Consider the following 25761-nt stretch of genomic DNA (forward strand, 5'->3'; position numbering starts at 1 on the left):
TAATTGGCCTGACCCTACTAATCACAACTGAAGCGCTGCCTCCAGCCCAAGACAGGGGGAGAACCCAACACTGCTGAGGCAGGGGTTGTACTGACAAGTGTGATTTAACCAAGGTCAACAGTGCTGAACCTGCTCTGTATCTGTATTTAAGACATCCTAGGGACTTCCCTGGCAGTCCGGTGGTGAAGACTGCACGCTCCCCATGCAGGGGGCACAGGTTTGATCCCTGGTTGGGGAATTAAGATCCCGCATGCCACATGGCATGGCCAAAAAAAAAGACATCCTTTTAACCTTTTAAAAACATACCAACTTGAGATATAACTCACATAGCATACAATTCACCTGTTAAGTGTATAATTCAGTGGTATTTAGTATATTCACACAGTTGTGCAACCATCTCTATAATAAATTTTAGAACATTTTCTTTACCCTAGAAAGAATCTCCATACCCATTAGCAGTCATTCTCCATTTCCCCCAACACCCAGCCCTAGGAAAACACTAATCTATTTTATTTCCATAGAATATTTTCTTATTTTGGACATTTCATATAAATGGAATCATACAATATGTGATCTTTTGTGACTAGCTTCTTTCACAGCATGTTTTCAAGGTTCGTCCATGTTGTGACATCTCAGTACTTCGTTCCTTTTTATTGCCAAATAATATCCTATTGTATGGCTATACCATATTTACCCAGTCATCAATTGATGGACATTTGGGTTGTTTCCACTTTTAGCAGGTTATTTCTCCACGTTTCATCTTATTCATCTATAAAAATGGGAGTTAATAGCTGTCTGTTTCAGGGACTTCCCTGGTGGCGCAGTGGTTAAGAATTTGCCCGCCAATGCAGGGGACACGGGTTTGATTCCTGGTCTGGGAAGATCCCACATGTTGTGGAGCAACTAAGCCTGCGAGCCACAGCTACTGAGCCCGCGTGCTACAACTACTGAAGCCCACGTGCCTAGAGCCCGTGCTCCACAACGAGAGAAGCCACCGCAATGAGAAGCCCGCGCATCGCAACGAAGAGCAGCCCCCGCTCACCGCAACTGAAGCCTGCCGGCATAGCAAAGACCCAATGCAGCCAAAAATAAATAAATAAAATTTTTAAAAAAACAGCTCTCAGTTTCAAAGGATTACTGAAAGTATACATGGATTATATGAAATGCATTCTAAACTATAAAGCACTACATGCTTATAAAGCCATTATTTTAATATTTATATGAGATCAATTAAGGAGATCTCTGTAATTTCCCCGAGCTTGTGGCCTGTTGTTGGTTAACTCAGGGGAATTAGGTGCTATCTCTTCCGGTTTGATCTCTATGTTATGCTGAGTCCATTTTGCTGTTTTCCCTAGGTAATGGATGGCATCTTTTAGCCACAGCCTACCATCTCATTAGCATTTGTTGCTAGGAGACCAGGTTAGAGAGTGCTTAGCTCAGTGCAATCCACAGCCACTGTAGAAAATCACTCGGATCACAGGATCATATTTAAACATCAAGGCAGTTCCATTTCATCCCAATTTTTAGCAAGACAAGGCAAAAGGGCTAAAGCTACAGGTGTTCTTAGGGGCCTAAGTTTACCAAATATCTTGCCAACTCTCCCTTCTCTGATTTTAGGTTAGCTTTCCTTCACCACTCACACTCATGGGTGACTTTTTTTCCCACTGCTTAGTAAGTGTGCTAAGGTAATGCAAAAACATATTAATATTAGAAAAGAGAAAATGAACTAGGAAGGAAAACTTGTTGCCATAACAAGTACAAATATTCTAAAATCCAATTTAGATGTAGATACCATTTTGCTCCCACAAGCTGTTATTTCTTGCAGGAATTTTACAGCTTTAAAATCTGTGGGTGTAAGAGGTATAGAGGGGAAAGGCTGGGGTGATGACTGGATTATATAAGAATGACTGTTTCCTTTACCACTCGTAGATGCCTGGAGCATAATTTCCCCTTCAAAGCCTTGGTAAGAGCAGCTGGGGATAATGAACAGTGGTTAAAGATGCTTTGTTTTACATCCAGCAAAAAGGATCATTAACACCTCAACTGTTTTTTTTCACCAAGCCCGTGGAAGGGCTCCTGCTGCTGTTGATAATCACGGTAACCCTCGGGGTAGCAGGGGCAAAGGGGTGGGTAATTCACCAGAAAATGGTATTCACTGATTTGGGTTATGTGCACCACTGCTCCTCTCCATTCATGTGCTTAATTAAGAGCTGACTAGTATAAAACAAATGAAACTGCAATTCTTCACTGGAACTATCTCGGGAGCAACAGAAATTTTGCAGGAAGGATATCTGCCAGAAAAACTGTGTTACTGTCTCCCCATTATATTTCTATTCATTCATTCATTTATTTATTTTTTGGCTGCGTTGGGTCTTCGTTGCTGCGCGGGGGCTTTCTCTAGTTGCGGTGAGCGGGGGCTACTCTTCATTGTGGTGCACGGGCTTCTCATGGCCCTGGCTTCTCTTGTTGCGAAGTACGGGCTCTAGGCACGCAGGCTTCAGTAGTTGCGGCATGTGGGCTCAGTAGTTGTGGTACACGGGCTTAGTTGCTCCGGGGCATGTGGGAACTCCCCAGACCAGGGATCCAACCCTTGTCCCCTGCACTGGCAGGCGGATTCTTAACCACTGCCCCACCAGGGAAGTCCTATATTTCTATTCTAGACTTTGTCTTAATGTCACATCTGATTCTTACGGGGCAAAGGCTTATGAGTCCAAGAGACATCATATCGAAATGGTGATACGGGAGAAGGAGGGGGACTATAGTTTCATCTTCATTTTATCAAAGGAGAAATAAAGGTGAGGAGCTGTGACCAGGACAATACAGTTAGTCGAAGGCCTAACTTCAGTCACGTCAGGGAAAACCCCAGAAGGAATGCAGAGCTATAGTTGGCTCAACCTGATGCATAACATCATGTTTCACATCATTCAAAAGTTTCTGTAAAAGTCTCTACAGTGACCAGCTGGCTGACTGCCTGGGAGTCATTTCCATTTGTTCAGTCCCTGGGGTGGAGAAAATGGAATTGCTTTCTTATAGTTCAATTAGGCAGATCTGGATGGAGGGAACTGAAGTTAGTTCACAAAAGGTGCCCAAATCCACACCCTTTCAAAAATGCACAGAAAGTTAGAACAAGAAAGTCAGGGCTCCAGATTTCTCAAACTAATGCTTCGTCACCTCCCTCTCCATCTCAAGATAATGGCCAGGACACTCTTTTGTTGACTAGTTAAGACAGGTGAAGAGAAATCCTTGGTGGGGTCTATAATTCCGACAATCCTTTTGATTATACTTTCCCCACAAGCTTAAAAATAAAAAAACATGAACTCAAGGTTTATTTTAAATTACCAAAGTCCCTGAAGTAGAGGACTAGTTTATTTTTAGTATTAAAGCGATTAACAATAGTTCTCATTCTAACTTATCCATATTCAAACTCACCTGCTCAGAAAGTTGCAAACCCATACAATTTCTAACAAGTCCCACTAACCATTAAGAAAGGACTTACAACAATAATAGTTATGTGCACAGGAAAAAACCAGAGTAGAAAATGCCAGTCAGAGGTATCCAGAGAGAAAGACTTTCTGTGAGTGAAATAATATTTCATGTCCATAGTTCAGGAATGCTTCTGTTGGGAGCTGGGAAATCAAGATGAGAAACCTTTGGTATCCAAACTGGATGTCTGGGTTCTCTGCCATGCCATTTTTGACTATTCTAAATCAGTTGGAGAAGGAGGCCTGAGGAGGAGGAAGAAATTCTCAACCTCTGATCAGTCGCCAGTCCCAGGGTTAGGACTGAGGACTGAGTACAAACACACTCAAGGCCTGACCCTGAATGACAGTGGGACAACCTGGAAAACTACTCACTTAGTACTCGAGTCAGGCCTGCTGTGAATAGCCAGGTCAGCTCCATCCCAGGGCCTTTACGCTGGAGACCCTCAGAAGAATGGGCATTTTAGTTGAGAGGCTGACACAGCTGGAGTTATGTGACTTAAAAGGTACTAACCCACAAGGATGGAAGTAACAGCCCTTAACACTATGCTTCAGATAATCGACATGACTCCACCTATAGGGCAGCAGGACTAAGTAAATCCCTAATAATTCAGGTTAGGCAGGATCTTGGGTCATAACTCATAGTAGAAGCTATAGGTTCTACTCTATAAAATCCATGTACAGTATAGATCCAAGAGGCTGGGACACTTAGAGAGTGTGGCAGAACACATGGTCTTCAAAGATCTGCTTCTCTTTTGCTGGGAAGGCCTTGTCACAAATTGGACAATTCAAACTAAGGGTCTGCATGTGCTGCTCCAAGGTGTGATCAAACAAGTCATCAGGAAAGTCTGATTTGCAGGTGGGGCATTTCTTGATGGAGAGCTGGGAGGAAGAGCAAAGAGGTCAGTCCGAATGTAAGCTATATGTGGCAGAGACTGTGTCTCACTTTCTACTATATCCTCAGCACCTAGCATAATGCTTGGCAGATGGTAGGTGATCAAGAAATAGAGGATGAATGAACAAATTCACATTTGGAGATACTCACTGGGGCATTTCTCTAACCCTAGGATTGAAAGGATGTAACATTGCCTGGAAGGGGCACTGGACATACCTTGTTTGGCTACCTGCCTGGTCCATATCTCCTCCCCAGTCCTGCTACCAAATTCAATTCACAGGTGAAAATCTTCAGTGGAACACTGATGGATGAACTGTGTTTTCTTCTCCCTGCCCTAACAGGCTCTCTCAGCTTTCGGCACTGACCAAATTGACCCTGCTGACTTCTGGAGTTATCACAGTGAACCCGTCTCCCTATGGTTCTCCCAAGAACTGGATGGAGCGGGAAGGGAAATTTTCTCAACGGTCTGATGTGGGCAATCTCATGAATCCAATACTTACCAGGCTGGGGGCAGAACTTTCTTGGATACCTGAAGGTAATAAAAAAGATTTCATTCAATGAAATGCATCCCTAGAATGCATTCTCCAGCTGTGTTCTAGCAGCTGTTTTTTGTAGCCCTCATTGTTCCCCTTCTGATTCTTTAGCTCTCGTATATACCATCTACTTTGATAGAGGGGATCTAGGTCAAGGACAGCGGGAAAAGAGGAAAAAATAATGAAGTGGCATTTTCAGTAGCCATTATATAATCAGAAAAAACAATAAACCTATTTCCAGTGTGGAGAAAATGAGATTTTAATGAAAACAGTAACAATTTAACACGGAAATAGTCTGAGAATAGATTTTAAGACCAAATCCACACAGTCATTTTTTAAATGAAATGTTTAAAAATATTTTTAAGGAAAAATAAACTTGTACCCCTGCCTGTTGCAAAGATCAGATTGTGACTGTTAAGAGAACAGGACTGCTTTAAACTGTCGCAAAAAAGCAAATGAGGTCTCACATCGCTTTTGGAGACAAACAAGGAGGAAAGTTCCGTGTTTGGCAAAGACATCTGACCCCGGGTCCTTCAATGACAAGACGGGTTGTCACCCCATTTCCACTCAGGAGTCTCTGCTGAGCACGTCCCTGCTACCCTTGGTCAGGCCATGGGGGTGGCTGCCTAACAGCCCGTCCTGGGCGGCACAGTCCGCCTCTCGTGCTTCCAGTTCCAAATCTTAATTAGCTTCCTCAGCTTTAGATGTATGTATCTTCTACACAGAGACATTTCTCTGATTTATGTGTTTGGAATATAGCCACGGGACTCAATTTGTGTCTGCTGCCTCTAGGCGAATGATCTGATTTGTGTCTTCTAGATTCAGATTTATTTCTCAATTAACACTTCTTGCCTGGCAGTCTTTCTGTTGGGTACTCAGCTTCTGCCCAACAAGTCTTAACAATGAGGCTGGTCTTAATTAGCATTTCAGATAAAAAAATTTATTGGAGGAAAGGGATGCAAGCAGGGGCCTCCAGCTCGAATGGCAAAGTTGCCTTACCAGAATATGGGTTTCCATAGACAAGTCCTGGGTTTTGTCTTGCAGCTCCTTGATTCGAAGTAGGTGCTTGATAAGGCAAAGAGTCATAATTCAGACCCATGTAACTCAGCAGTGTGCTGTTCTCCATCTTCAAAAGCTAAGGATAGAGTATGTACAGAGACGTGTTAAAAGACAACAACAAATGGCCACAAGGAACTGGCCAGGGCTGCCCATGACAGGAAGCTCTCAATTAACAGTGTGGCACTGGAGAAGCCCAAGAAATGACAAACCATCATCCTTCAAAAGGGGAGGCAGCAGCCTCAGTATTCCAAAGATCTGAGTTCTTAATATCTGAATTTAAATATGTATTGTATTTTGTTTAGAATGAATGCAAAAAGGAATTTAAAATCTTTAAATACACACCAACTGAAGGGGGTACAGAAGTTGTATGGATATGTGAGGGTGGTGGGAGCTATATTAAGATTGAAACTGTTACACATTATTGAGAGCAGAATGGTTCTTTTAGTCTCCTTCCTAGAACTATTTTCTTACATAGTGTGAATATTCATCTGATATAATTTTCCCTCTTCATGTTTTATCCCATCAAATGGATATGCCAACAGAGAGTGAGAGGGAAGAAAAAAGAGAGGGAGGGAATGCGAGAGAGAAAGAATGTAAGAGATCAAGCCACAAGGGAGACAGGCAACATTTAAAGTTCTTAGAAAAAAGAAAATCAGTAAATTTCCTCTTAACATCTTAAGAGGGTTTTACTCTAGTTCTTAACAAAGCTTCCAAATATCAGATCTTTTTCTTCTTGCTGCAAGTTGTGTGCATTCTTCCTTCCCCATCTTCTGCACACCCTTTCCCCACCCCCAGCCCACACTATTTCAAAGTCAAGGTACAGCTAACTAAATCAAGAGGATGAGAATGACAGGACCAGAAACAGACCCCAAAGTCTTTCTGCAAAATTGAAACACATTGGCATAAACGATATAATCAAAGGTAGAAATGATCACTTGAAGGCACAGCCCAGAAGGGTTATGGAGAGGGTAGAGATGGAGAATGGCTGGAGGTGTAGATCGGAGGAGCAGCCAGAATGCATGGACACCTGCTCTTTGATGCCAGCAAGAATGTGAGAATGACTTCAAGCTCAACCTTTTTATTTGCTGCCATCATCCTCAATCAATCAATAATAATGTGTTTAGCATACAGCAGAAAATAAATACTGGTTGGATGAAAGAATGAACTGATGAATGAATGAATGCACAGTATTTATTTGGGGCCTACCATGGGTCCAGCACTGGTACAGACCACCACTTCTGCTCCTGGTTTGGCAGCAGAGAAAAAGACAAAAGTTGTGCTGAAGGAAAAGGGTCCCTCAGCTAGCATAAAAATGATGTAGGATATTACTCCCCAAAGACAATACTTAAAATAGCTGTGGAGTTAAAAGCAAAAATAATAAGTTAGATCTTCATCAAGGCTGTTCCTTTCAAGGTCACTACTGCCATGCCAAACAAGCTTCGGTTACAGAACAAAGAATGGGTTTTGCGGTAGATTAGGAAACCAGATGAAATGTACTCTTTGTTTGGGAGCAACTGTCCCATCCAATGTCCCAGAAAGGGCTCTTTTGTTTAACTTTTTATGTTATCACCACATCTCTGGGTCACCCTTTAAAACTCTCCTTCCTTCCCTTTAAAACTCTTTCCTTCCCTTTAAAACTCTTTTACACACTTACATCATTTTCTTCTTCCATTCTCTCTTTCTCTTTCTGCAGAACATTATACATAATCTTGTTCTCACTCAGTCTTTTTGACAAGTCAAAGTTCTGGTCCTGTCAAAAAAAAAAAATTAGGATTAGGACCACCTATTGCAGTCTGGATCCAAGGTGGGGTAAAACAAGGAGATCACAGAGCATCTGGCTTTCCAAAGTGGTGGGACTGAGGTGGTGGAGAAGGAAATGGGAGTAGGGAGGAGTGGTACCATGGAGGTGATGCTGACTTACAGAAAAATGACTTAACAAAATGCCTGAAGGCTTGGGCTGGCATCAAGATGCCAGTTTCTTTTGGTTTAGCTGGGAGTAAGTGACCAAAGAGAGAAAGAGTTAGCTTGGGGGAAACCTCAAGACTGGCTTAACAGAATTAGGGATAAATTGAGCTTTTTTTAACCCCACGCAACCATGGAAACAATCATCTTCTCTGTCTTGAATAAACATCTCACTCAACCCAGCGTGAAGCACTGAGTTAGGCTGGTGTGACTCGCTCCCAGTGTGAAGACAGGCATGTGGACTCAAGTTACACTGAGGAAGAAGGAACCCTGGAAAGCATTTATCCAAGGCTACAAGGAACCCAGACTGGGGTCCTGGGCTTCCCAGTATGATGGGTTCACCTGACTAGTTTCATGGAGCCAAAACTCATAGGCATGGCTTCAGCGCTTCCCGACACCTGCCTATATATATACACATGCGAATACGTCACAAAAACACTTTAAGCTAATCCTACTAGTTGTGGGGTTTTTTTCAAGATTTTTTATTTGAATGCTGGTGCCCAAACTGCTGTGCGCTTCTAGCTGACCCTGAGGTAGTAACGCGAAAGGGGCTACCCGACGGACGACAGTGCTGACTCCAGGCTCCTGGCTCCCCATCCCCACTGGCTCCTTCTGGCTCTTCTGGTCCTGCTTCACTTCCTCAAAAGGCAGAAGTAAGAGAGCACTATCTGAGTCTGTACAGAAACTGTCAGTCTGTCTGCTCAGTGGTTATAAAAACCTTCCCTGAGACCCACGGCTGAGCTGGGGCCTCTATTTCTGGGGATCTCCAGGCTGGTTTCTGGCCCCATACTCCATCCCTCTTTTTAGCAGAGGGTGTATTCTCCTTAACGAGGGTGCACAATCCTCTGGGCTTGGTCCAGGAACCACAAACCTTCACATCCTTTGCTTCCTGGGCCCGTCATCTCTGTCACCTACCCGTGCGGCAGCCCTGAGTTGCCTGATCTGTTTGTGGAGCCGTTGACACTCAGTACTTCTCTAAGAAACAGGCTTTCCCGGCCTCTACCTTTGCCTTTAGGCGTTCCACCTCTTGTACTAACTGCTCCTCCACTGCTGTTTTCTTGTTCCTAGGCTCCTGAAGCCTAAGATACATAGTCCTCAGAGTTAGGGGCCTTTTGGATGCATGAGGAATAAAGAAATGCTATCAGACAGCTGGGGAGCCCCTGGATCTTGAAAAGTATTCCATGAAAACCAAGGAGGTTCAAACCTTTGAATGGCTATAGATTATTTAAAGCAGATTTCTTTGTTACATCAGAGGTCACAAACTGAAAAGTGCCAACAGGGGCCTGGCAAGTAATGGAACTGAATGAAGGAGTGGGATGCAACGAAACAATGAGGACTGCAGCCACATGGGGAACGCGTGACCCATCTAAAGGGTCAGCAGCTACTCAGCTCCAGATACCACTACTGGGCGGGAGTGTCGGCTCATATGTTGCCAGAGCCTCTGATTTTTCAAAAAGCTGGAAATACAAATTTCTTTTAATGGGAAATGTTCCCACTTTTAAGTGTTGGTCACCAAATCAGTTTTTTAAAAAACACCATCTAGAACAAATAAAACATTCCTGTGGGCTATACTTAACCTGTGAGTTGATGATTTTCAAACTTTGTTGCATCTATTCTTTACTATATCAAGCTAAAATACACAGTATCTTATATACAGTAGGTACTCAATAATCGATTGGATAATGATTGAATAAATGAATGATGCATAGAGGATATGAGTTACATTCCCAGTAACTGGATATTCTCCACACATCAGGATTTCTCATGTCCTTACAACAGTTCAGAAAATGGAGCTACTAGGCACTTGTTATCACCATGAGGCCTCGTTTCCAACAATATATTATAGGAAATTATTAGTTAATTAGGCTTTCATTACTATATTACATAGCTCAGAATAATTTATAATGATGGTAATTGCTAACATTATATTAATTATAACAAAATTTGTTTGACTACTATAATATCTTCTAATTGTAGAGCTCATTTTACAATCATTAATTTGTCTGCCCCGACAAAAACTCTTTAAGAAGGGGGTAGGGGTTATTCTGTGTGATTCCTAGCCCAAGGCTCTATTTACTACAACCTCTCATGAAGTTTAACTTCCAATATTCCTTTTCACTCGTCACATATTAGAAATGCCCACTTCTCCTAAACAGTCTGTAAATGGCAGATTCTCTGTCCCTTTGGGTAGAGAGAAGAAAGTCCAGAGGTAAATGCTGTTCTAATCTGTGTCATTTATCCTGTCCATCCCTTGAAAATAGGCCCTATCCCTTCTTTAGGCTCCCTCCCACATAGCCATCCAAAGACAGACATGCCGTTAACTCCTGTTGTTTCTTCGCTGCAGTAGTTTCTTTCTGCTTCATCTCCTCCACTGTCCATTCGAGCTCCTTCTGATGTTCCCTCTGCACAAAAACAGATTTCAGTACCACTGCTGGGAAAACACACACACACGCACACGCACAAGCACATGTGCGCACACACTGGGGAAAGGCCTGCTGAGCTAATGAGCGAGCAGGGTGCAGAGAGAAAAGCAAGTCTTCTCTTATTAGTTTCTAAGAAAAGCCGTTAGATATCTCATTTCAGATGGCTTCCCCTGAGACCTTTCCCGCAGCCAGTGACACCCAGGTATATGATAGAGCCAAGAAAGAACAATGTATGTATTTTTTCACAAATGCCTAAAAATATTTTGTTCCATGACTCTACCTGTTCAGTTAAACTGAGAAAGAGCTGGCCATTTTCCTTTTTCAGGTGTTCCAACTGCTCTGTTTTATCTTGAACTCCCTGAACAAGCTTCTCCATTTCTTTCTCTTGAGTTGACAGCTGGGCCTAAAGCAAAAATGGTGAATATAACCAAAATAAAAAAGAAGGAAAACTAAACAGGAACAATGCTTTTAAATGTACAGTAACATAAAGAGATGTGTGTTCCCCAGCAACTCCCAACTGCCAAATATCCCTAAGAACTTCTTCACTCTTCCGCTCTACCTTACACCTAAGAATCTAAGACTCAACTGAGTAAAATTTGACAAACCACCCTTTAAAGCCCCTCTTTAAGGCACAGCTTCCTAAAAAAGAGAGCAGTTCTGCTGCTACCTGCTTTACATTCCAGGCTTTTTAGTAAGATTTTGCTTGAAAGGATTTTGTAGCTAAAAGAAAAGTTAAAAAGGGTGTGGAGGGCCAAGAACGGAAAACACACACCCTGAAACTGTAGTGTGATGCTCTGAGAGGTCCACCACTAGGCACTCAGTACAATGAGCTGCATTTTCCTGGGCCACCACAGTGGAGTGGTGGCAAGACTAAGAAAATATACTTTGGCAAAGGTTTGGCATTACCTACCTGAAGCTGATCCACTCTGACTCCCATCTTCTCATTTTCTGAGGACATCTTCTGGTTTTGTTCTTTCAGCCTGTGGAAGTGGAGATGACTAAGTGAAAAAAAATACTGATTCTAGGTCAGCTCCCCCAGACCTTAAACGATTTAAGGCTGCCTTGGCCCTAAGCCTGCAGAGTTATTTTTAAATCCACTAGTCTCCTCTTCAGTCCTATCTTGGCTTCCTGACCTCAAACTGTAAGTGTTCAATACTTAACGTTAATACTTGAATTCAGGTCATTTGTCCTTACAATTCTGATACTAATTCTCTAACCTAGAATCAAAGAGCTCCTGAATCAAAGAGGGAGAATCATATCTATCACTATCATAACAGGAAGACTGTTCTAAAATCTAATCGGACCCTGCCTAAGGGTGTCTATGATACAGCAGCTCCTCCCATTCAAGAGTCGCACTCACTGAAGAAGCTCTGTCTCCCAACAGTCCTTCTGCTCTTTCATCGTCTGTTCCAATTTCTTATTGATGCTCTTTAGGGTTTCTAGCTCCTCCTGTAGATTGAAACATCAAAGGGACTTAACGTTTCTAAGACAGTGTTTAGTATCTCAGGCAGCCAACAAATATTTATTGAGCACTTATTATATGTCAGGCATATAGCATGACACAGCAGTGAATGAAATATCCAAGTAAAAGGATTTCTTTTTTTTTTTTTTAGGATTTCTATATTAAAATGTTCTTAATATGTTCTTTCCATATTAAAAATACATCTACCTTAGGAGTTTGGGATTAACATATACACACTACTATATATAAAATAAATAGCCAACATGAACCTACTGTATAGCACAGGGAACTATACTCAATATTTTGTAATAACCTATAAGGGAAAAGTATCTAATATATATATATATCTATAATGAATCACTTTGCTGTACACCTGAAACTAACACAACATTGTAAATCGACTACAACTCAATTAAAAAAAGGAAGAAAAAATACATCTACCGAATTTCTCTTCTAGTAGAGCTTATATTTGTCCATTAATTCATTAAACAAATATTTAATGAGTGCCTATTACACACCAGACACTGTTCTGGCACTGCAGACACAGCGGTGGGCAAAATAAAGGTGCTTTTCTCCTAGAAACGTGCTGTCCAATTAATTCATGAAAGCCACATACATAATTTAAAAATTTTAGTAGCAACATTAAAAAAAGTAAAAAGAAATAGATGAAATTATTTTACTAATAGTATATAATCCATTAAATGAAAATATCATTTCAATATGTAAACAATAAAAAGGAAATATCTAATATACTAAAATCTGTGCCAGGTATTAGTATCAGGGCGTGAGATCACAAGAAAAACAGAAAATGATTCTAATCTCCATCCTCCCAGTTCACCTTTAACCAGCAGCCGTACCTGCTTCCTTTGGAGCTCAGCCTGCATGTCTGAGTTCTGCTTCTGGAGGCCGACACAGCTGTCCTTCAGCTGCTTGTTTTCTTTGCAGAGCTCCTTGTTGTGCTGCTCAATCTCTTCCACCTCGCCCTACGAAAGAACGTTCCATAAACTCAGATTTGGCCCTTTATAGCTCAATGGATATTCAAGTCCCTCTAGCAGAAAATTCCCATAGGCTGGGATGGTTAGGGTCTAGCTGATTCCCACTCACTGTATTGACATCTGTGTACCCCAAGTGGAAGCAGCCCCTCAGTATGTAGGGAAGGGGGTAAGAGAGGTGTGCCTGTATAATTGCAGCACTGAGGCTGCCATTACCAAGAAAGAAAGATAAACAAAATTAAGGCCACAAAAAGTTAAAAGGGGAAATGACAAAAGAACATAGTTTTTTCTTGCAAACACTTAATATTGTTTGTCTCTCCTCTCAGACTTAGCTCCTTGAGACTGGGACAGGGTTTTAATTGATTCTTCACTACATCCCTAGTGCCTACCAGAGTGTTGGATGGAAGTAGGTGTCCTGTTAAATAACTGAGTAAGCAAAGAATCTGAGAGATACAAAGAAGACTATTTGGTGTGTCTCTCCTCAAAGGAGCTTATAAAATTTACTATGGTGATAAGATGTGCAGATGACAAAAATTAAGTAACTGGGAAAGTTAAATAACTGAATGTCAACTGAGTTACAGAAGTTTTAGAGAAAGGAGAAATCACTTATTGTTATGATTCTTGTTAACATTCCTAAGTCATTCCCTTAGGAATGGTGGGTTTGAATGGGTACTGTATAACATTTTCCCAACAGTTATCTGTTAGACATTCAATAAAGGCTTACTGACTGAAGTTCTACCCTATCCTGGAATTGCTCCTCTTAATGGCAGGAAGGGATTGCGATGAGATGCTTACAGACCTGAGTGGTAACAACCAGGATGTCCTCCTCATTTTCTGGACGGAACTGGAAAGGGATACTTGCCCCCCGGACCACACCATCCTGATCCACATAGCAGAACTGGTAATACTCATCATCCTTGGGCAGGTAATAAGCTGAAAACAGAACATGATTTTTAATCCAAAATAAGGTCTATTCAGAAAACTAAAAATCTGGAAGTCTTTTATCTACCCCAGAAAGCTCAAGCTCAACGGAATTAATTAGTCTTGGCTGCTAGCTGTCTTCTACCTTTGATCCAGTATTTTTCTCACCTTTGAACTGGACCTCCTGCTGTTTAGCAGGTCTGCTGTTTAGGTCAACGGGCAAAGTAACCCACATGAAGGTGTAGTACTCTCGGGTTGTCTTCCATCCCACCTGCAATGACAAGAGGCTCTTGTTCAGCATCTGAAAGTGCTCAGATTTGGGCCATGTCTTCTTAAAATGCACTTTTTGTTATGTGGATTTTACAATAGAGTAAGTTCATTATGATAAGATCTACCCACAATGGATCAAATATTGTTTTTTGACTTATGATAACTATATATACAATTAAAAACTGGTATGCACACACACAGTCTAAATTACTTGTCTTAGAAGGAAACAAAAACTGGCCATTCAACACCCAGGACAAGAATTCCAAATATTGTAGCTCCAAGTTAGACACAGAACTGAGAGTGACTGGGAAAAAAGTTGTGGGATTGTGAACCTTGATCCTGCTATTTTCCTACAACAGTGTTCCTGGAATTTCTTAATCAGAAAGCACTCCTGATCTGCCCTCTCCACTGGTTCGTCCTCTCCTGTGTCCAATTCAGTCTTGTCACCTATACCAACCCAGTTATATCACTGCGTTTAAAAGTGCATTTTAAAAATAATGTGTGTGAGGACTTCCCTGGTGGCACAGTGGTTAAGAATCCACCTGCCAATGCAGGGGACATGGGTTCGAGCCCTGGTCTGGGAAGACGCCACATGCCGCGGAGCAACTAAGCCCGTGCGCCACAACTACTGAGCCTGCGCTCTAGAGCCCGCAAGCCACAACTACTGAGCCTGCGCGCCTAGAGCCCGTGCTCCGCAACAAGAGAAGTCACCGCGATGCGAAGCCCACGCACCACAATGAAGAGTAGCACCTGCTCGCCCCAACTAAAGAAAGCCCGCGTGCAGCAACAAAGACCCAACGCAGCCAAAAATGAATAAATAAATAAATAAATTTATTTTTAAAAAATAAATAAATAAAATAAAAATAAAAATAATGTGTGTGTTGGGGTTGGATGGACAAGAGAGTTCTTAGACTATGAGGTACCAGATAACTGAGTCCAACCTGTAGAGTTTTCTTTCTTCAGTGTTTTTCTTAATGCATGTTTAATGAAGGCTTTTTGGTGATAAAGATAACAACAATCTGGTAGTCATAAAGGCCCCTTCTAGGTATGGAATGCAGTAAGTCATAAGATATAAAGATACTGTAAAATATGCCTCAGAGCAGAAAGCTGGCTAAGTGGAAAATATTCTCACTAAATGTGAAGAGGGGTAAAAGACGGCTCAAATCCTATCTGGAAGATAAGAGTATACCGGAGAATAGAAAAGGAGCCATTGTGTCTTCAAGGGGAGAATACTTAGCAAATAAGCAAAATTACATTTATTGCCGTATTGTGACCCTGCCTGAGCCCAGTGGGAAGAAAAAGAACTAAAAATAAATTCCATGTTCATATACTAAGGAATCAGAGCAGGGTTGAAAAGGCTGTAAGTGCATCACACATACTAGGGCATGTTTTAGTGTCTCATTAACACCCACCCCGTTGCTGTAAGCACCTCTGAGCCACTGACACCTGCGGAGGTACAGGAAGCAGGAATTTTATGGAGTCTTCATTCACATCCTGGAGTTTCTTAATGCACTATGACCAAAATATTATCTAGGAAGGCCTAAGAATTACTGCTGCCTTGGAACAAGGAAGCAACTTCTAGTCACCTGCAATTTCTGTCCTTGGCTCCTCCATCTGAGCAGTCCTAGTCCCAGCCTGCCTCTTGTGGTATGACATTTCCCCTCCCTGAAACCTTGGAACATCGCATAAATGCCCGGGTAAAGGAGAGTATGGAGCACAGGGCTCTACACTGAAGGAAGAAAAGCTAACTCCCATCCACTTTCGGCTTTATCACTGGTGGTAGCTTTCACTCTATGGAGAAGATGTAGCATATTGCATGTGCAGAAACATTTGTGAGTGCCTACTTGCTGCTGGGAACCAGTGGTGTTAGGGCAGATGAGGGGTTGAGGGGTATGAGTAGGACTACACTGCAAGAACACCAGGAGCACTTTAGAAGTGAGCTAGCAAGCACACAACTTTACAGTCAGCCCTTAATTCTCTAACTGACCATCTGCTGTTCAAAGGAATTCAGCAGAAAAGAGGAAGAAAAGCAGAGGTTTGGGAGTCAAACAAACTTGCTTCACCGCTAGGAGACCTTGGGAAGGTCACCATCTTAAGTACATTCACTTTATTCATCTGTGCACAAGCAATACTACTACTTAACCTCAGGGGGCTGCTGTGCTGTAAGGATTAAATTAGAAACACACACACACACACACACACACACACACACACACACACACACACCCCCTCATCAAAGACCTAGCACATCATATGTTCTCAAAAAGTTTGTGTTCTCTCTTTATTAGTCTTAAACTTTTCTTGCACACTTTAGGGTAGGTGTTCAAATCAATAGCTTTGTGGACAATGAACCTCTGGGTTAACCACAATTTCCTTATTGTGGTACGCAATACCTCTGAAATGAATGAAGTATAGATGCATTTAAAAACAATGCTTTTAAACATTTGTTTTTAAAAAGAATAAGACTTTCGGGACTTCCCTGGTGGGGCAGTGGTTAAGAATACACCTGCCGATGCAGGGGACAGGGGTTCAAGCCCTGGTCCGGGAAGGTCCCACATGCCGCGGGGCAACTAAGCCTGTGCACCACAACTACTGAGCCTGCGCTCTAGAGCCGAGGAGCCACAACTACTGAGTCTGCGTGCCACAACTACTGAAGCCCGCGTGCCTAGAGCCCGTGCTCTGCAACGAGAAGCCACTGCAATGAGAAGCCCACACATCACAACAAAAAGTAGCACCTGCTCGCCGCAACTAGAGAAAGCCCTCGCGCAGCAACGAAGACCCAACGCAGCCAAATAAATAAATAAAAATTTATAAAAACAAAATAAATAAATAAAAAGCATAAGACTCTCATTTGGTTTAGAGTGAAGTCCTCACTGGAAGTTGTTCCGGCTGTCCCTCCGGTTGTCCACTACCCCCACCTCTAAACACCAGCCTTGTTACCTCCAGCTTCCATCGTTCTATCACTTAGCTTGGAATTCCAAACAATTAAGGAAAAGGAATTCGATGAGGAAATGTGAATTAGCATCAGCTCCTACACAGTGCACTCAAGAACGATGTCTGATTTTAGGATAAACAGCATTGGTAAACAAGCACATGACATACTGAGGTGTCAAAACAAAGGTCACTTATGTTGGGACTCAGCAGTGTAAGTTACTTACGTTTGACCTTTATCTCTGTCTCTGTAAATAGGACGATTTGTCATTATGGTGTGTGAGTGAGTGAAGGAGAGTGTGCATGTATGTGTGTGTTTGTGTGTGAGGGGATGTCAGAGACAGAGATACAGAGGGGGAAAGAAGAGGAGCTAGAGAATAAGTTGACTATAATAAAAAGTACCATTTCTGTACGTGAACTGACAGGGTGATTAGACACTGGAAGAGGAAACCGAGGGAGCTCATAAACTTTCCGTTCTTGGAAATCTTCACAAAGAAGCAAGACACGCTTATTCAGGAACAAACTTCTTGGGTGCAAGATATAGGACAAGGTAAATTTTCAACATCCTTTCCAGATTTGTAATACTTATATTAAAACAAATTAAACACTGTACTAAGTAAGCAAGTGACGTTTAAATTCACAGAAATTATGTAAGGGGCCACCTACCCCAGTCAAGTCACAGGTGAATATTTCAAAATAGGATAATTTAAAAAACATTTACATTTGGTTTTTGAAAGTATAATAAAACTTGTGGATTGTATGATTTGCTATCTTATTTTAGCTTAAGACTGAAATTAAAATTTGAGTCCTACAGCACATGCTGGTGTGTGTAGGGAGAAGTGCTAGGGAGCTTAGTTTAGGATTTTAACATTGGCCACACATATATGCAAAATGCTTATAATACAGAGACAGACACACACTCAGGTAACTAAGATTCACCTCTAGTTCCCAGTCACTGGTACTAAATTAACCACTTACTCTAAAGATGCCAATCCAATCCTTTCGACGGGGAATGAAATGCTGGGTGAGGGTGTAATAGCATGTGATGTCCCCTCCAGGGACGTAGAACTTCTCCACACTGTTAAAGATGACCTGAGAGAAATGACAATGGTCCAGCAAGACAGCTGATGTGGGGGGATCTTCTATTGTCTCTTCCATGGTAGGGGTCCTGTTATGAGATATGGGATAGAATAAGGCTCAAAAAGGGTTGTCTGAAATGCTGGAAATTTCTGGGCTCTCACCCAGGGAACATTCAGTTCGGGGCAAGTCAGGAAAAGCAAAAGCCTGACAAGTATTGAGATCACACAACTTGCTTTCGGTTTCACTAGGAGCCACTTTGCATTCATAACTTCCTGTGCTATAAGAATTTTCTGAGTCTCTGTGACCTCTTCACCACAGGCACCACCACCCTCACATACCCTTGTTCTCTGCTCACAGCTAGTTTGCTCCCCTTCTTCTAAATGCCTTAAGTAAGACAGCCTAGAGGTTCCTGAGCTGGGAACTGTTAAGACTTAGATTCTAGATTTTTCATTCCAACAAGCCCTGTGACTTTTGGAATGTCAATTTCTCTAGATTTCAGCTTCTCTATTCAATTTCATTTATCCTGTAATTATCGGGTCCTTCTATATATTAAGGCACTCTGCTAGGAGCTGGGGATGGGTGCAGAAAGAAAGACAGGGATGAGAGAAGGAGATTATTTGACATGCAGTGGTGACGAGCATGGGTTCAGAAATCAAACTGTTGGAGTTCAAATTCCAGCTTCATCACCTATTAAACGCATGCCCTTGGGTAATTTACTTAACTGGACTCTGCGCATGGTTCCTCATCTGTAAAATGGGGCTAATAACATCTACCTCATTCTTTTTTTTGTGAGCATTAATTGAAACACAGGCATACCTCGGAGACATTGCAAGTTCAGTTCCAGACCATCTCAATAAAGCACATACCTCAACAAAGCGAGTCACACAATTTTTTTGGTTTCCCAGTGCATATGAAAGTTATGTTTACACTATACTGTAGTCTATTAAGTGTGCAGTAGCATTATGTCTAAAAAAAATGTACATACGGTAATTAAAAAATACTTTATTGCTAAAAAATGCCAAAAATTTCCAAAAGTAACATCAAAGACCACTGATCACAGAGCACCATAACAAATATAATAATAATGAAAAAGTCTGAAATATTGTGAGAACTATCAAAATGTGACACAGAGACATGAAGTGAGCAAATGCAGTTAGAAAAATGGCGCCAACAGACTTGCTCAAGGTAGGGTTGCCACAAACTTTCAATTTTGTAAAAAAAAAAAATAGTATCTGTGAAGCAGATAGGTATGCCTGCAATGTACAGTGTCTAGTCCTTAAATCAGTACCTGCCATAGAGTAGGCAATTCACACAAAGTAAAGGCTGAGTGACAGAATAAAGCACTTGCACAAAGTCTGGATAAAGAGAGGGTTTAACAGATGTTAGTGACTATTACGTTTGTGTTTTTTTTCTTTTCTGTCAGTCTTTGCCCTCAAAAGAGTCCCAATCCGATATGGAGGTTAGATGAGAATTTAAGTGACTGCCAAATAAGAGTAAGTGCAAAATGCTCTTGGGTTCAAAAGAGAGAGAGATGAAACTGGTTAGGAAAATGAAGAAAAGCTTCGAGGAGTGAGTAGAATCCTAGATAAGCCCTCAAGGAAGATTAGAATTCTGACAAATGTGTTTGGGGGGTGAGGAAATTCCAGATGAATGAAGCAGCATGCATAAAAGCAAAGAAACGGAAAAATGCAGCCCATGTGTGGACGACAGCAAGCAAGTTTGGATCCCTATCTATAAAATGGGGATATTAAGCTGTATTTCACCTTTCTAGGTCATAGTACAGATAAAATGTGATCAAGGATGGGAACTATTGGGGAGATAAAAACAATACACAAAAGAAACAAAGTCTTTTGAATTGTCGGGACCTGATACTTCCTGCCCCTCAAAAGCCACATGCCCTGTCTTCTAAATGCATTTAGTTAGTCTATGTTTCTCAATCCAAAGTTCTACTGGGAAATGAAAACAATACTGCAGCTCTACACAGCAGATGAAGAAAGAGCTGTACATTTGCAAATACTACTACCTGGTATCTTACAAATTCAGCTGTTAGAACATGTTGGAACACTGTACACACATACACACACACACACCCCTTAAAAAAATAGTAGGTACAATAACCAAAAAAACACAGTAGCTCTTCTAGCTCTGCCCCACCCCACTAATTTCCTGGTTTTATTTTGAACTCTAAGCAAACAGGCCTCCTCTTCCAGCTACCCCAGAAGTCAATTTTTTCACAGAGAAGGTAAGAGGACTTTGAGGCACTGAACTGTCCGTTCTCGAGACTGAGCTAAGGAACTAAGAAAGGTACTAGCTTTCTGGTTTGTGACACAGTTTGGCCACATTCTCAACCTCAAACCTCAGATCAGTTTTTCTAAGGAAGAAAGAGGTCACATTCCAGTCTAGGCCAGTACTTGTTCCTCATGATAAGCCGTTGACTACTGATCTGTTGGATGCTGTGGGAGGTTGGGCAGGGAGGTTTCTCAGCTCGCAGACCCGTCTTTCCTAGTGGCCTTCAGTCACACTGAGGCCAGCATAGCCCCTCTGTCCTAAGCCTGGAGCACCTTTTATCTGAGCATGTGACTTAATCTGTCCTTTACTGTGGATCATGAGAACACTCAGGTAAGAGTGAATTCAGGGCCTGTCTCTCAATTAACCTAAATACCATCGTACTCCGTTCTCTTCCTTCATAACACTATCACCACTATATACACAATAAAACAACTAGCCCATAGCAATCACTTATTGCTATGTACTCATAGTACTTACTCATTGAATAAATGAATGAATAAGATATGTATGCAATTCATCAAAAAGTGAAAGGAAGGGGCTTTGTAGGTAAACAATGGTGTGAATGATGGTGGGGCTAATTCTTATCTTTAACCCTGCTCTTAATTTGTTGGGTACCTTTGGAGAAGCTGCTGTTTCTCAGCTTTCTCTTTTCTAAAATAGGATGAGGAGGGAGTTCCCTGGTGGCCTAGTGGTTAGGATTCTGGGCTTTCACTGCTGTGGTTCGGGTTCAACCTCTGGTTGGGGAACTGAGATCCTGAAAGAATCTCACTGAAGAAAGGACAGCATACATACACAAAATGACATGAAAGAGCTCATATTCTGAGGCTTGAGTGTACAGCCAATGGAAACTTTATCTCTTGTCATTCATCTGAAAACCTAACATCTGTATGGAAAAGTCAACAGCCTTGGTTCCTTGCTTATCAAAAATGTAACAGACTCCATGAAGTTTCCCATTTCAGAGATCTCATCACACTCCCAGAAGGACTCAGGGGGCACCCAATGGCACTCTGGGTGTTAGGAACTCAATCATTCTTGAAATAAAAAACTCTTCTGCCAAGACTGCAGAAGGGTTTGAGGAGGTAGAGCGAAGAACAATAGTGGCTTTTCTGCTTCTTACCAAAGCCAACGACTTTTAGAAAAGGCCATGGGTAAACCTAGAGCATAACCATGTCAATCTGAACTGGGTCAGTGAGGAGGTATCTCATTCAACTTTTCCTGGAAGGAAGCTATCTACTGATTTTTAAGGTCAGTGACCCTTAAAGCTTATACTTCCTCCCAGCGATAAAATTCCCTGGGAGAAATGGGCTCCAACAACGGCTTGGGAAATTGCCTTTCTGACAAAGCAGTCTAGAAATGACTGTTCATGGCGGGGGCGGGCAGGAAGGATGCGGAAGGAAAATAAGAATGATTTAAGCATCAGCTCCCCTCCTTTAACCACTCTTCCCACTATAGAACCTGTCCACCATCCACTTCTAATTCTGGCAATATCCACAGAGACAAGGAAGAGAGAAGAAATACAAAAAGAGCAAATGTTAAATTTAGAAACCTAGAGTCATTAAAAAGCAGTGGGATGAATTAGGCTCCCTAGAAGTCATGGAATGGTATTCCACTTAATTCCTTACTCCTACCCTCAAATCAAAGACTGGCCATATAAAGAGTGACCAGGGAAAACAAATAGAAAATTTTAAAAACAAACCATCAAACATGGGAAAATAATGCAGAGATTCCACAAACTGTCAGAGGCACTTTACTTGGACTCTGACACAGTTGTTACTTTTTCTTTTTTTTTCAGCTCAGTTTCCAAAATGATTAGGGTCCTCAGAGGAGGAAGGCAATAACAGGCAATATATTTTAAAATGAGTCTCCTGAACTGGCTCCTGGCTTCTAAGAAAACCTGACACATTTTCATCTAATGAGCTTCTCAAGTCTAATACAGTACTCCCAGGACTGTTCCATGAGGGCACAGATTCTCTTATATTCTCCTGAAGGAACAAACAGCCAGTTCTACTCCTGCTCTTTCTGAATGAATCTGTAAACTACGCTGATATGCTTTTTAGCAGAAAAATTGAAAAATGTTAAGCTTTTTTTTTTTTTTTAAGCTTTCTGGTTTAGGTTCTAACAGTGCAAATATTCAACCAAATCAACTCACCAATTTTCCTAAAGATTTTTCCTCATGTATGCTGAACCACAAAGAATAACCTTATAAAACGACAGCAACAAAAACTAAAATTCTAGCACAAAGAATGCCCAACAGTTTTGCATTAGCCTTTTATACCAGTGGGCACATTTTTCAAGAGAAGTGAAGACTATAGATAAGTTTCTCTGGATCAATTCACAGAAGGAAACCAAATGAATCCACAGCCGAGAGAGAAATGCCAATCAGTTCTTCATTTGGGAATAGTAAAAACAAAAATAAGTAAAAACTAAACACACATTCAACCTAATTCCTTCATCCTTCTGCTTACTTAAGTTTCTAAACTACTAGCAATTAGCAAAATGGATGAACTGATTTGAGTTCCACTCCCCCTGGCCCTGGAATAGATGCTTCCACAAAACTACCCTTTAGAGAACACTGACAATAGATATTATGGATGTGTAGATGGCCCTGAGATGCGGAGCAAAAGCAAAGACACATAGTCACTGGTCCTCAAATTATGAGAGCCACTTGCTCTAATCCAAATTTTCCAAGTTCATTCCAGTTCCTTACCTAAAATCTTTCCAGTGCCTTAAGTAAATTTTGTACCCCCAGGAGACTTTTAATACCTAATTCATTAACAACTGTTTGGATTAGTTGCCCGGCTTATTCTAAGCAGCCTTCATCCCACATACCACAACACCACAGTGCCAAAAGTACTAGGGAAGAACAGAAAAACTGTTCTGGGCAACCAGGAGAAACTGCGAAAAGCTCAAAGCTGTGGACTAAATCTCCATTTTATTCCATTTTACTTTACTGAGATTTTATACTTTTTCTGTGAAAAGCGTGATTCTGCTAACCCTTGAAGTGACATGGGTAGTGACAGTGTTTGAAGTGTAGTAGAAAGGGGACTAAGCTAGGAGCCAAGGGACCTGGGTTCCTGTCTTAGTTCTGCCACTAACTAGCTCTGAGATCTTGGCCAAGTCACACTACCTCTTTTTAGGCCTCAGTTTCCTCATCCGTAAAACACATGGATCAGGCAAGAAAATCTCTAAGAAACTTTCCAGCTATAATGATGATCCCAGGTGAAGGAAAAAGGAAATGAAAGAGTTTAACTGTCTTTTCATCTAAGAAAATGAGGAGGCATGGTATTATATTAATAAGCACAGTCAAAAATTTTAAAGAGCCCTATTTGTACTATCTGACTCCAAAGACCACATGACTTGTTAGTGTTACGTAACTCTTACTACCTTTCTTAGGGTCCTTTCCACTCCACAGTTGTCATTTCTGCAAAAGGGTAGAGTTTCAAATAGAGGCCCTCTGAAAGTATCTGTGAAAGTGAGTCACCTGGATATTCCTTAATCATGCGCTCTACATAATCTACAAAGACCTATTGTATTAAAAGTCTTTTGCTTTTAACAGTTTTTGTAATAGTGGAGATGTTATAATACATAGCTTTTGTATTATTCTACTCAGCTCCAACCATGGCCACCTGTTGGCTTACATCAGAAGCAAAGAATCCAAGTGATAGAAAAAAGTTTAAATGTCCAGGAGGGGTTGAAATCATAATAAATTAGAGTGGGAACATTAGCCCCAAACTAAATTGGGGTGGGGTAGATGGGGAGGGATGGTGGGGAGGGAGGGGCTACCGGAGATCAACGGTAAAGAAGCAGGTCACCACACCCCAAGTGCTCTTTCTTCTCAGTCTTCTAGAACATCTCCTCCAATTACAAACGGCCTCAACTGAAGGAAGGGGGCTTGAGGGATCAAGACTGGGAAATTGAGGCCCAAAGAGAAAGTAACTTGCCTAGGGTGACTGGGCAAGGTCCGCCCTCGGCCACAGCCACCAATGACGTCAAGCACGGGGATTAAGGAACCAGCACGACCTCGGCCGGCGAGGGGGGGCGGGGCATGACGCCATGACTTCAAGACCCTCACTCGGGTCAGAGGGTTCCTTCTGCCCCAGGAGCCGCCCACCCGGCTCCGGGCACTGAAGCCCTGCCCTCCTCGGGGAAAAAACTGCCCTCAACCCTCCAAGGCCGCGGAGGGGCTCCAGGGGCCCCATGACGCCACTTTCACTTACGGTCACCCTAGAAAGAATGGAAGGAGGTGAAAACCGAAACCAGCCGCCCCACTGCCCGCCCATGGCCCTTTCTCAGGACTGGATGTGTGAAGTCGGGGAACCCGAGGGCCCAACTGTCCCTAATTGCCCACCTTCACTCCAGGGACTCACCAGGGGCTGCAGCCAGCGGCGGCGCCACAGCAACAGGGCGGGGAAAGGGACAGGGGCGGGGCTGAAAACCCAGGGCAGAGCTGTCCCGTCTGACCCCGCCCACTACGTCATAACGGTCAGCAAGCCCCGCCCTCACCGCGGTGCTTTTGGGGACTTGTAGTGTTTAGGTGACTGGGCCCCAGGGTTGCTCCGCAGCCCTGTATGGTTTTCCCCTGTCCGGAGCAAAGATCACATTCCAAGGAGCCTACTTCTTCCCCTAGAAAGAGCCATTTACCTTCCTTTAAAAAAAAAATTTTTTTTTTCTTTTAGTCCTGAGTGAAAGCTCCATACATTTGAAGGGCCATTGAGAGGTCATCTTCATTTTTCTCCTGCCTCCACGTAATACTTCACTAAGAGTCTTATAGATGAGAATCCCTTTGGCATTTAATCATGCGTCCCACTTGCCCCTAAAGGAGACCCAGCAACCTCCCTGGGTAGCCCAGTTTGTGTTTCATCATTACCCCTCTAGAAAGAAATTATTCTTTAGTGTTAACTCTGTTAAGGTAGTGCTCTTCCTAATCGGAGTAAGAATAAACTCAGCAAGAATCCTGCTAAGTCAGTTTAGAGAAAATTCCCCACCCTTGATATCTGATCAAACCCTGGCCTGCCTTCAGCAAGAATCCTGTAAGTAGGTTTAGCAACAGTTACCCCACCCTTGACGTCTCCTCTTAGTAATTTTCTATCCACTTGTCCTCATTGTATTTGGAGTTGAGTGCAATCTCTCTCCCCTATTGTAATGTCCCTATTGCAGTAGTCCTGGTTAAAGTCTCTGTTACTGTTTTATCAAGTGTCAGGATAATTATTTCTTTTTTAAAAAATTTATTTATTTTATTTATTTTTATTTTTGGCTGCATTGGGTCTTCTTTGCTGTGCATGGGCTTTCTCTAGTTGCAGCGAATGGGGGCTACTCTTTGTTGCGGTGCGCGGGCTTCTCATTGTGGTGGCTTCCCTTGTTGCGGAGCACAGGCTCTAGGCGCAGGATTCAGTAGTTGTGGCTCGCGGGCTCAGTAGTTGTGGCTCGCGGGATCTAGAGCGCAGGCTCAGTAGTTGTGGTGCATG

General features: G+C 42.2%; 1 protein-coding gene and 1 long non-coding RNA gene across 2 annotated transcripts in view; one reads left to right on the top strand and one right to left on the bottom strand.

Moving 5' to 3' along the window:
• Window positions 1-25761, top strand: part of LOC309650459 — a 369298-nt gene that overhangs the window by 224020 nt on the left and 119517 nt on the right. The window lies entirely within an intron of this gene.
• Window positions 3325-24738, bottom strand: CALCOCO2 (calcium binding and coiled-coil domain 2). The gene is made up of 13 exons (XM_082441760.1): window positions 24664-24738; window positions 17906-18095; window positions 13895-13997; window positions 13605-13738; window positions 12671-12796; window positions 11712-11800; window positions 11262-11331; window positions 10632-10754; window positions 10244-10330; window positions 7621-7716; window positions 5907-6042; window positions 4875-4903; window positions 3325-4361 (listed from the first exon to the last, which is right to left on the bottom strand). The coding sequence occupies exons 2-13, from the start codon at window positions 18083-18085 to the stop codon at window positions 4188-4190; spliced, it is 1347 nt and encodes a 448-aa protein (XP_082297886.1). The 5' UTR covers window positions 18086-18095; window positions 24664-24738; the 3' UTR covers window positions 3325-4187.

Source organism: Balaenoptera physalus (assembly GCF_965194825.1).
Source record: "Balaenoptera physalus genome assembly, chromosome: 20".
In the NCBI taxonomy this organism is placed as follows: Eukaryota; Metazoa; Chordata; class Mammalia; order Artiodactyla; family Balaenopteridae; genus Balaenoptera; species Balaenoptera physalus.